The 13,203-nt window shown below is 35.6% G+C and overlaps 1 protein-coding gene across 1 annotated transcript in view; it reads right to left on the reverse strand.

Moving 5' to 3' along the window:
* LOC140229031 (galactose-3-O-sulfotransferase 2-like) overlaps positions 1 to 5,257 on the reverse strand; it is a 52,524-nt gene extending 47,267 nt beyond the window's left edge. Inside the window, exon 1 of the mRNA XM_072309292.1 lies at positions 5,143 to 5,257. Within this exon, the coding sequence (XP_072165393.1) occupies positions 5,143 to 5,160 (18 nt within the window). The 5' untranslated portion in view covers positions 5,161 to 5,257. The remainder of the gene's footprint in view (positions 1 to 5,142) is intronic.
* Positions 5,258 to 13,203: the final 7,946 nt, after the last annotated feature.

A 13,203-nucleotide genomic window follows, 5' to 3' on the forward strand; every position in this document is an offset into this window, starting at 1 on the left:
TCATTTGTAAGACAAACAGCCTACTTAAAAAAAAAAAAAAAAAAAAAAAAATCAGCTTATCTGTTAGGGCACTCAAAACCAAAAGTTTGTTAATTTGTTGCTGTTTTTATTTACAAGGTCAAGCCTTATACAGGAAAATATATGCTGTGATTTTAGTGATTTTTTTCTTTACTAGAATTCACCTCCAATTAGAATTTGAATGACTGATTTCGTAGAATGGTTACACATGTCTTAAAAATCATAATTTCAGGCATTTTTTGAAACAGCATCATCATTCAAATGTCAAATATCTCACGCATGTAATCTCTCAAAGTCTTCCCTGACACAGATAGAAATAAGTATCCAAATTTGATTTCATGCGCTGAAATACACTGAATACACAATGCACTGGTATGTTGATGGAATACATTGTAGCATGTTACCAGGTCCTCAGATACATGTAGAAAGATCAACTGAATAAAACAGGTAGTACACGTACACTGTATTTTCACCATGATGATGCATACTACTGGATAAATAGTGTACAATTTGTATTTCAAATTTACAGTGTAGTTTAATACACAACTATAGAAGGCAGCTAGAATCAACAGACCGTATTCCTCACTCAAAAATAGGTACTGTACTTGCACTGGAGGATTTTAAGCATCTCCATAAAAACTTTGGAACAAACCATGCATATCAAAGCTTTAAGTCAGAATACAAACATTGGTAGACACAGTGTACTGGTACAACAAAGGCTGGGAAAGGGATCCTGGGTATACAACCATTCAATCTGTAGAGATTTGAAAGGTTTTGATTTTGCTACAACACGCATTTCCCATATAGACACCTGCCCGAGTATACTCGGGACGTGGGTTAGACAGTACAACACTGGTTGTACAACAATGTAGTAAGTTTAAAGAAAAATCAAACAAGCAAATACTCTGCCCTCTTCGCTTCGAAACATTGGGGGGGGGGGTGATTATTGGTGAAGATGCAGATTTTTTCTTCTTTTTTTTTCTTTTAATTTACAGTGCCTTTGCAGGGTGAGTACTACATTACATAACTTTTTTCACCACTTTCTGGTCAGGCAAGCAGATTTTCAAATTGTTGCAGAACACTTGCCTGAAAAGAAAGTCCCAAAATACAAGAAAATGATATAAAAATCACTTGTAAATCAAGCACTTTGTAAAACACAATCACTGGAATGAACAGCACATCTTGATTCCCATGCACATTGGAGTAACGGTACAAACTTGCTTGTGTTGGTGTTGCATTCCTTTGGGGCTTCTTCATGTAACATGTTGAAAAGTTACTCAAATGAAATTTACATGTATAAATTGTGCCTTCCCAGTCATTATCTTTGGGTCTCTGTATGGTTGACTTCCAGGGTTTGTAAAGGACAAAGTGGGAAAAAGTGGTTTCAAAACTTTTTGTTCGACCTATTAGGGCAGGCACTTTTTTCTCATTGTTCCAAAATATTTGTTCAACTTTGATTTTTCACTTGCCCCGGGCAATTGGGCAAGCATTTGTGCAGCAACTCATATTTTTGTGTGTCTCTGCTCAATGTCAACATGAGGACACTACTGTAGACCATTAGCATTCCATTGGTTCACTTGACAATAATATCAAATTGAAACATTTTACAATAAGGCTCAACCACAATTTTTTTGAAGCTTAATGTAAACACAAAATCAACATAATGGACATACAGTAACCTACACGTGTACATGTGTATCCCGTATGTGCACGTACATGTACACTTCACACAACCATGAAAAAAAAACAAGAGAAAAAAAACTACACAAACATACACAGGAAGAGCAATCTTAAATGCTATTGCTACTTACATGAAAATGTTGCACACAACATTACATATCCGAATTCTCAATCTAATATGGTAGCATGATACAACTGTAACTAATGAAGGTGAATTTGTAAGAAAAATAAGGGCACAAGACACAAAGCTCTGATGCCAAAATCTTTCAAAAAGAAGAACAAAAAGAGTACATAGATTGATTTCAAATTTAACCTTTGCAATTACTGTCTCCTTACATGGGAAAGTAAATTTGTGCCAACACATGCAGATGGCCTCAACACTATCGTCTCACAATAACAGTCAGGCTGTCACATATTCACGCTTGAGTGGGTTCATCTCATTGGTATTATGGCCAAGGTGTCTGCAGTAGACATACTGTTTGTACCGCTGGACAATAAACAAGTGCAGGGGGGTGGGTGGATTCATGAAGTCTCACTGAATAGAAAGTACTTTGCACTGTAAGGCAAAATTTTTAGCAGTGGGTTTACATGTACATGCAATGCCCATGATCAATGGACAGTTTGTGACCCCTGATTTTTTTTTTTTTTTTTTTTTAAGTACGTTCCTGTGACCTCAACTGAAGCATTTGTACAAATATCACTTTTCAACCACAACTTCTGAGAGATTCATTATACACACAATCTGAGACACTGGTTGCATTATCAGGCAGACTTGTTAAAGGTTTTCAAGCTGGCAATGCCAGACAATGCCTACGTTAAGTTACCCAAAGAATTTTGTTGTTTATATATTCAAATTGGCAATTATGGAATCTCTTTCACTGAAATGTGCTTCAAAATGTCTTTCATACGACCAACCGTTAAATGACAGAACATGCACTACATTGGCAATGCATACATGAACATGTACACTGGGCATCCGAAAAACTCCCACCCCCCCCCCCCCCGATAAAAAAAGGGAAAAAGATATGAACTACATGTACGATGTGACATTACAAACATATAAGCAAAGCTTTTTGTGTTTTTCCTATCAAACAGATGACTTACATTGACAACAAATGCATTGTAATTCATAAAACTTGAAATCTTTAAAGACATTGTAGGTGGACAAGTCTCTGTCTTACGTAGTTTAGAAAGTGAGTCATACTTCCTATGGGTACCTGCTATTGTAACCACAAGCATCCCAGCCATTTTATGATGGCATTATTTGCTTAGAACTGCTATTACGTGTCCGACAGACAAAATTGAACTTTTCTTCCTCTTGTGATTAGTGCGTACAGCAGGAGGCTTCAATTTCCTCTGATTCTGATTAATGTGCATGAAAATTATGAGTGGACTCACATGGGAGAGACAGGTGTACAGAGAAAATGTCATGAAATACACGGATATGTAAACATGTAGTGTGCATGCCAACAGCAACAAAGCCAGATGACCTCACCACCACAAACATTTTAGGGTGCCCACAAATACTGTACAAGTAGGTGAATTTAACATTATACAGGGATAGTGGTATCATGATGTATATCACATGTAAACTCTCTCTTTTTTTACACTGAACTTTTTGTTGCACTGTCACTGTAAATTTAGCTTCTCTGCACCCATGCATATTTTTTTTATGATATTCACACAATAGAGTAAAGAAGAACAAATTCTTTTGAATGAAATTGATAAACCCACAGCAACAAAAATATCAATTAAATCCAACTCCAAGAAATACAGTTGTATGACAACTGAACTACAACAACTCTGTAGGTGTGAATATGGTTTTGATACATGTAGAGTCACTAGTCAGTACACATCAGGTCCATGGTAACCATTACATTAACATTACCTTGACAATGTCTGCATTTCCAGATGAACACTCATAATAATCATGTTCATCTGGATAAACTATAGGCCCTACCAACTGCAAATGATATGACATGGACATGATTTTATGGGGGAAATATTCAGAAGCAGATCTAGAGGGGGGGGGGGGGAGTTGGGGGTTGCAACCCCCCCCCCCCCCAAAAAAAAAAAAAAAAAAAAAAAAAAAAAATCCGGGGACCATTTTTTTTTTTATCTTATCTTTTTTTTAAAACTTGTAATCTTATTTTTTTCTATTTATGGCAATGACCTCTATACCAAAAATAGTGGTGTTTTAGATGCAAGAAAACGCCATTTTCACACAAAGAATTTCAAAAATTCATCTACTGTGGGAGGGGGACACCCCCCTCCCACACCCTCCCCCCTCGCTCGCTCCGCTCGCTCGGGCTCTCTCGCATACCGCCCCCAACCCCCCCCCCCCCCCCTTTATAAAAAGCTAGATCCGCCCCTGATATTCCACGTGTGGACGATTTTATGAATATCTTATTCTTGGTTTGCAGGTCATTTGGAAGTATCTATAGTGGGGAAAATACAAAGTTGGGGACATTTTACAGGTACAAGTACAAATTGTAAGTTTGGACATAAAAAAAGAGCTACACTATCTTGAATTAAATATCCTACACTGTAGTTCTAGTCAATGTAATTTGCTGGACACAATATGTCACAACCACACAGATGACATTCGCAGAACAAACAAATAATAACCTTGTTCACTTCTGATACAATACTATCCATTGTACATTGCAGAACTTCTTCAATACCCTAAATCAATGTAAAGTTTACCGTATCCGGTTGCAGTCGCTTCAAACGGCATTTGTGCGATTCAAGTGTTTTCTCTTCATCATCACGCAAACTGGCCCTCCCACCGCAGCAACCCCCCCCAAAAAAAAATAATAATAATAATAATAATTCAATAAAATAAAATAAAATAAAAAATACACTCACACACACACACACACATGTGCAAAACACATCGTATGGTTATTATTTACAGTGTACCCTTAACATTAGCTAGCCATGGCTCTGAAACGAGTTTAGCTAGCGATTTGCATTGAACATAATTTAAGCTAACGTTACAAATACAACTGTCTCTTAAATCTTTGTTTTTGCATTTTCAACTTGAGCAAATCAACAATATCAACCAAGACTGGCAAGAGGCAAATTTTGAATTAGGAAATTGTGATTAAAGAAGCGCATTACTGCTGTCATACCGCCGCCAGGGTAGACAAATGAGTTTGACAATCAAAATATAAATAGCAACATGCCCATTTTGATTGATTAGCATGCATGACATGGCGAACGCAACCCGAGGAAGGTTGAAATGGCAAGCACTGAATGAGCAAGGCATCATCATACATCGATCGCTGCTTTTTCAAGACGCCAGCTTTGGAAAACAACATCTCTCGTACTCGTCTTGTATGACCTAGCACTCTATGCACACAATAAAATGGGAGAGTGATGAAGGCCATGTATGCACGGGGCACCCGGTAAAATTGACAATCTTGAAAAGAATTAACATACCATAGGCAAAGCGAACATGATTGGAGAGTCCAGCGGGGAGATAAAGCAGGTTTCATCAATGAAGGCGACGCACCATCATGTGGAACTAAACTCAAGTCCCTCGGTACACTTCTCGACTTGGGATGGGATGCACGCATGCATCTTCGTTGCAGATGAAATTTTGCTATTAAAGCATACCGCTGCATCCACGTTCATTCGAAATCAGCGGCCCCTGCACGATTCTTTCAGCTGTTTGGTTGCTGTATGCTGTCGTTGGCTGTGTAGAACTGGGTCGCGAAATAATACACACGCGTCAGCCGATTTACGCTACACACGATACGAATCAGAAAGTATAATGTCAGAGATGCGAGAAGCCAGAGCTACAGGGGCAGTTTCTGTGATGCAGGACACGGTGCCATGCCCTGACACACGCCGATCCATCAGACTGGCAGATTTCACTTTCGAACGGCCCAGCTTATCGGCTGGGCGGTGGTCGACCCACTGATTCAATTACGTAACATTTCACTTCGCTTGAATAATCAAAATGTGATCGTCAGCGCGCTGTTCAAGGGTGATAAGATACCAAATTACTATTGCACTTGTATTTCACGACGCTTCCTTCCGAGCGTTTTAGAAAAATAATTGTAGATATCGTTTTGTTTGTTTGTTTTTAATACAATATACAGGTTAACATGATGCTATAAAAACTTCTTCGTGCTGAAGTCTTGAAATTTTGACTCGTCTGTTGGTCGCAAATTATAGGCACACAGTATAGCGCACTTCTGGCTTCCCTAAAATGTAAAAAGGCCTAAAATCTACTTCTTGAGACAGTTCAGCCATAAAAAGATAAATTTAGGACTCGTGATATGGGACAGAATATAGTTGGGCCTTTAATACTACGTCAACTGTTAGCTTCCAGAAACAAGTTTATTTTATGTCCTCAAAGTGTATTTATATGAATTCATGAAGGCCGCCTTGGAGATTGACACTGAATACTAGGCCTAATAAACTGCATGTGCAGAGAGAATAAGACATGTATGTAAGACAAACCAACTATATGCCATAATTTATATACCTATATGCTTCACCATCTGAGCTTTCTAGCTGTTCTTATCAATATCTCAGTGTTCCTTTATAATGCTAGATCAACTGAAAATCTATTTATACATTGTATTTTGAGTTATCAGTTTGTCGTCATGTAATTTTCTACACCTTATTGAATTTATTTTCAGTGCAGTTAACGGCTTTTATGCTGTAAAATGTTGTGAAATATCAATTGCATTATTTGCTGAAATTGCAGAAATAATCAACTTGAGTCCTTCCTAATTTTCATGAAAGAAATCAAATCAAATTGTATTATGAGAAAGACGCACGGGTACAGGACCTCATGATATTGCAAATAATACTTGATGTATTAAAAACTATTATACTCGACGAAAGAGCGGGAAAGATGAGATATCACACGAGAAGAAATTCAATTCAATTAAATTCAGTGAATTAAATTTTACTTCATTTCCATCAAAGGTGGCATAGGTAATAATACAAATTATACATTTGTCAATTTCTCAAGTTATCAAACAATTTGAAAGAAGTACAAAATCATAAAGTAGTATATGAAATAATATATTATGTGATGGGCCTACGGATAATTACATTACGAGAAAACAATGCGAACTTTGCAACAAAACCCTGAACAAATAAAAAATGTAAAAAGCCGGAAAACAGTCATCTGTACTGATAAGCGGAGCTTGTATGACGTGAATCACTAAATCTTCATTATCATCATCAACAACCACCACCAACAACAACCAATATAATCATGCACAAATGATCTAGATTTTGGCAAGTTCACCTTGTAATGTGGATTGCCGTATAGTCATACTACACTGCAAAAAGTCTGGTGTTAAATATGAAACACCGGTGCTCATTGGTGGTGTTAGCTCAACACCTCCGGATGTCACTTCAAAACATAAGATTGTTTTTGGAATAGTTTCTTAGTTACTGTTTTTCTTACTGATTTTGAACTTTAACAAGACGATTAAAAATTTTCCGATAAAGTACTTGATTTTTGAAAAAAGGTGTGAACACATTTACACCACAGTAACACCAGTTGGTATGATCTCCTATTGAAGCTGGGCGGGTGTTATAAACCATTGACGTTAATACCAGTAATATCAAATCAACACCATGCGGTGACATTGTTGAATTAACACCAGCGCATGCAGTGTCAAAAAATATCACCAGATACAGTGTCAAATTAACACCATGAAGTGCCAGGTGAACACATTTCAACACTATCACAAGAAACTTCCTGTGGGTGTGGTCCATTATTGACACTTGATCGGTATTAGACTTAACACCCGTGGTGTTAAATCTAACACCGATTTTTTTGCAGTGTAGTAGTTTGAGGAAAATCTGACATTCCATTCAAAAGTTGTGAATTTTCAAATTTTATGCGAAGTCACTGCTGGATGAGGACTGTCGCACTTTATGCTGTCACATGCGTATATGAACGATTTTATAAGGGAGATATTTTATACAGAGAATTTCCCAAAATTTGATTTTTTAAAAAGTACACATTCCCTCGACTTGTCACTGACGTAAACCATTGTTTAGGGTACTGTATACGCCGAATATTTTTCGCGAATTTCGCGAGTCAGGTGCTATTCGCAAAATTAAAGACACGCGAAAATATTGACTCTGATCACGCTATGAATGTGACGTACGCGTATGCATTTCTTTGTTCGGTCCCTTACTCCGCGATCGCGAATTTAACCATACTCGCGAAATCGTCGGGAAGTTCTGATTCGCGAAAATTTAGACTCGCGAAATAAATGACGTATACAGATACTAGTAATATTATTCCCCCTCCCCTCTGAAAGATGCAAGTCAAGTCGTCTTCCATTATGCGAGAAAAGTGATATAAATAATGTTGAATTTTCTTTTTATCCCGTATCGTTCTGCACGATGACATGACAAGCTGAAAAAGTCTTCTCATCCAGCGATGGCGGCACTGAAACTTCAACATTTTCATAACTTTTGAGCGGATCGTCCAATCATACTAGTTTTCCTGATGTGTCCTATCAATATTGCTGCATTCTCTCAATTCAAATGTAGTGATGTATGAAAGTGAACTTGTCCTTTAAAGCATAATTTGATAATTGATCTATAACAGTATTCGTTCTTCTTTTGAAGTTCAATAAAAAAAAAAAAAAAAGTTACCAGTAAGATATAACAATATCAAGGTACAGACGCTATTCATTCAGCACACAGGTGGCCGCACACGCACAAAGAAAGACAACAAAGGATTCAGAAGTGTAGCTATTGAGCTTATGTGCGTGACTGGGAGAGATACATGGACATAGAGAGAGAGAGAGAGAGAGAGAGAGAGAGAGAGAGAGAGAGAGAGAGAAAGGGGAGAGAGATGAGAGGGAACGAAATAAAGAATGAAAGAGATATTCAGACTGATTCCGAGAGAGAGAGAGATAACGATAAAAAGAGAGGGGGAAAGATGGGGGGGGGGGAGCTTCCATCGTGAATGACAGTACCAAGGTTTGATTCAGAATACACCGATGAATATATCCTCTATATAAATTAAAAACTTAACAACAACAATTTGTCACATTTTAGCCCATATTATATAGGAACGAGTTTGTAAATATAATGAACATTCATCAATATTGAAGCAATTGTCAGTTTGCTTTATTCTGCCTTACTTATTTTTTTTTTCAACGATGAGGAACACTATATTGCATCGCGCCATATAATAACTAATGGTTGTGAGTATAATTTCTTGTCTTGTTTATTTGTTAGTTTTTGTTCTTTTTTAACATTATATTGTTGAATTCTGATGGTGTTTGAAATCATTGAAAGCAGAGTCAAAGGCGCGCTGGCTTTAATTGATAAATTGAATTATAATCTATTCAATGACTATCATTCTCTCTCACTTCTGATACACGTAAAATGATTTCTTTTAATAATTCTAACGACACGGCGATATGAGATGTTTCTTCTCCAATTATTATTTTGATATTAGTTTTTTTACACAAACGGGCTCGCCCCTCTTTATTGCATTATAATTGAAATAAGACGAAGTGAGCGCAAAATAATCACTCCATGAGTATATCGACGAGATGTTTTTACCCATTTATGATGCCCCTCTTGTGTGTATCAATGAGTACCTATGGCAATGCTGGGGGTAATGATAATGGTCTGGCTCTGTGGAGAGCATGCAGTGCTGATACCGAAGAGGCTATCCCCGGAGGCTATATCCCGGCGTAAAATTAAGACGAATGTTATTATCATAACTATCATTTTATCATTATCATTATTATTGTTATCATTATTATTAATAGTAGTATTACCATAAGTATTACTATTACTATTGCTATCACTATTATCATTATTATTAATATTCTATTACTATCACTATTATACTATTGTTATTGATATTACTATTACATTAGTATTTCTATTTCTTTTACTATTACTATTTTTATTTCTATTAGATTTACTGTTACTATAGCTATTATATATCACTATCACTATGTACTACAATTACTATTTTCAATACTTTTTTTTTGTCATTTCAATCATTCATCCGAAGATTACTAATTGCTTTCAAAATTGAGCATAGGGCAACTATAAGCTTATGCTACATACACCTTCATCTTTTTCACGCATGGCGGAATTCACTCCATGTTCATATTCGCGCAACTACACAAAGAGTAAAATCGAATGAAACAGTGAAAGTTTAATTGATACGTGACAAGAAATTGAAGGTTATGGGAGGGGGCTTATGGAGTTTTCCCAGAACCGTAACAGAACTGCATAATATTAAACAATAATTTTAAGTCAACTATATTGTTCTTACAGACAGCTTAGACATTTTCATTCCCAAGTATCATAGTCTTTGTATAAATATTTATCTTATGAGGAGGAAATCTTGTCTAAATTCACACCAAATTGTTGAAGTTATTAACTTTAAGTAGAATGTTACATCATATCGTTATAGTTATATCTTATATAAAAATAAATTGTAACATTTAATTGTACAAACACAAGCAAACAATATAGCATCATCACTTCAACTCATTTGCGTCAGTATTATGAGATTTTTAACCAATGTCCTAACATGTATTGTTTTGCTATAAAAGTCATTTTAAACTTCAGAATTCTGTTATTTGTCCAGCATTTAAACACGTGCACAATTCTGCTTGACGCAACTCGTATCATTCTATATACTACGATAAGTTAACTTTCCATGGAGCGAGTTTCCCCTTTATCATTAAATGATTTGTTATTCGCTGATGGTGAAGCAACACGCAATGTCATAAATATGTGCATCTTCCAGTATGTGTTCCTATAATCATTATGATATAGGCCTACATGATGCTCTTATCAAAATAACACCGAGCAACATCAGTTGATTAGTAATAATACTCAGTGATTTCTCGTCCGTAATGATATAGACGTTCATGATGGAATACCGTCGCTTCTTAACCTATACAGTGATGGTAATTAAATTTTATGCAGAGAGTTACGTTTTCATGATGTTGCCGTGGTAATTAATTGAGTTTGGCGGCGTACGACATACCAAATATGACACAGTCATTAATGATTAGAGGAACCATCTTACTCTGAGTAGACGTATATTGAGTATACCTATAGGGATTAAGGAAATGAAGCAATTAATATTCAATTTCTGCTTGCATAATCTCTCTCGCGACTCTTGGTTGCATGTATAGATCAGGGGGAAGGGGTTGTTCCGTGTATAAGGTTGTTCTTCCTTAATTCTCTTATCAGAATATTGACTGGAAGGTTTCAAATTGCAATACATTTTGAACATCATATTGTTCCCACAGTCTACATGGAGCCCTCAAATTTCCGTGATCCAATTTAATCAACATCGACAATAAAATTTAATTATCGACAAAGTGTCATGTTTTATTTCCAAAAGTTTGAACATCCATATTGGATATAAGCATTATGTAAAAGCATAGAATATTTTACACACACACACACACACACACGTATACGTGAATGTATATATATATATATATATATATATATATATATATATATATATGTGTGTGTGTGTGTGTGTGCGTGTGTGTGTGTGTGTGTGTGTGTGTGTGTTTGTGCGTGTGTGTGTGTGATCTCAAAATGGGTTACGCAACATTTTTGAACATCTACAGATGAGTCCATCATCACATATAGAGCAAAATAAACCTCGCCAGTGATACCTCACGTGTTATTATACAAGAAGGATCATTCTTGAAGTTATGATTAAAAGTTTCCTCTGTATATTTTACTTATCTTTTTCCTTTATATAGCAGCTAGCAAATACGTCAAACCAACCGAAATGGCATTAACTCATTGTGCGTTGTATGGACAAGCAATATAGTCCGGAGAATGTAACATATACTTATCTACTTATATAAGAGCTGCAAATGAAAAGTTGAGATGTGGTACATAAAGATTCCACCGAGACAAAATATCGCCTGAGACGTTTGCAGTATCTTTCTCTGCTACAAATTACCATGCCCCAAAAGCTGAAAAGCAAAGGCACACGGGGAATGTTAAGAAGTTATCGAAAGCTATACAGTAAAAGTTGTGTTGTGTGTTTCATTCAAGAAGGAACAAGTCGCACAAACATAGCTTTATTATTCTGTTGAAGGTTTTGCATGCACAAGTTAACAGATATTATTAGATTATTTCATAGACTGTATTCCAAAGAAAAATTCATGAATGCCAATGGAAATATGTCAGTCACAACGAGTGTTATCAATTTGATAATTAAGATTCAGTAGAAGCTCCATTTCTGTTTTTTTTTTCTCCCTTTTTCTTTTCCGGGAAAGAGAGACAGATCAAAAACTCAATCGTACGGTTTGATTCACCTATTTTGTCTCTCATTCAAAGACAAAGCCATGTGTAAGTTTGATTTTTTTTCCATCGTCATGACGAAGGACATATTATACTCAGCAGCGCATAATTGTCCCTGGGTTTGCAATTTTTGTTGTTGCAATTTTTGATTTTGCACCTTCTAAGAGAAAAATGTGTGTGATCAGTCGAGTATAAGATTCATCTTTTTGTTACCCTACCAATATGAAAGAGAATAGAATTTAATTTTGAGAATAGAATTTAACTTTGATATATATAGAATTTAACTTTGATACATATAGAATTTAACTTTGATATAATATGCTATTTGATTCTATCGCAGTCTTGTAAAGGAATGAAAAATCTGAACTTGAAAAGCGTTTACTTTCTGGATCTTTTTTTTTTTTTTTTTTTTTTTTTTTTGCTGAGTGTGTATAAAGATGATTCCTTTGTTGTTTCAAACAATCGATTTTTTATATTTTTCCCATCAATCTCTCCAAGCATGAGTTGAGAAGACTCGTATTTATAAATAGCTCTTGCGATTTTTTGAAGATGATCTAATGAACCTAAAGAAATCTCAATTCAGAAAATTCCACTCAACAAATTTAACCCCTGCACAGTTGATTATAAAACAAACTGTTGAAAAAAAATCATAGCAGTATATTTGCGGGTATATGCATAAATAGGTGAGGTGTCCACAATTTACAAGCATAGTCTTTTGAGTGGGTACCTCCACTTTTTTTCGCAGAATGTATAAATATGTTTGTATGAAAAATGCCTTATTTTATAATGACTACTGATAAATGGTATTTTTTGCTATCTATGTATCATTCCTTCAAACGCATGTCGAATTTTTACTTTTTGTACATTCTGTTGAAAGAAGTGAAAAATAAAACCTTTGAACAGAGTTGAACAGAGTATATATATATATATATATATATATACATATAATGTATATACGTAACTGTATATGCATAATTATGACATATGATATATACATATATATATGTATATATATATATATATATATATATATATACGCAAGGCTTTCTACACCCTCTGCCACATCACTCGTCATTACAAACGTAAAATGCAAACAAACGGAGTTAGAATAGGGGCACAGCGTTGCCACAGTTCAAAACTTACTCAGTATATATATAATCCACAGGGGTTGATACTCAGTTTTTTATGGTTATACTT

Source organism: Diadema setosum, chromosome 5 (genome assembly GCF_964275005.1).
Source record: "Diadema setosum chromosome 5, eeDiaSeto1, whole genome shotgun sequence".
NCBI lineage: Eukaryota > Metazoa > Echinodermata > Echinoidea > Diadematoida > Diadematidae > Diadema > Diadema setosum.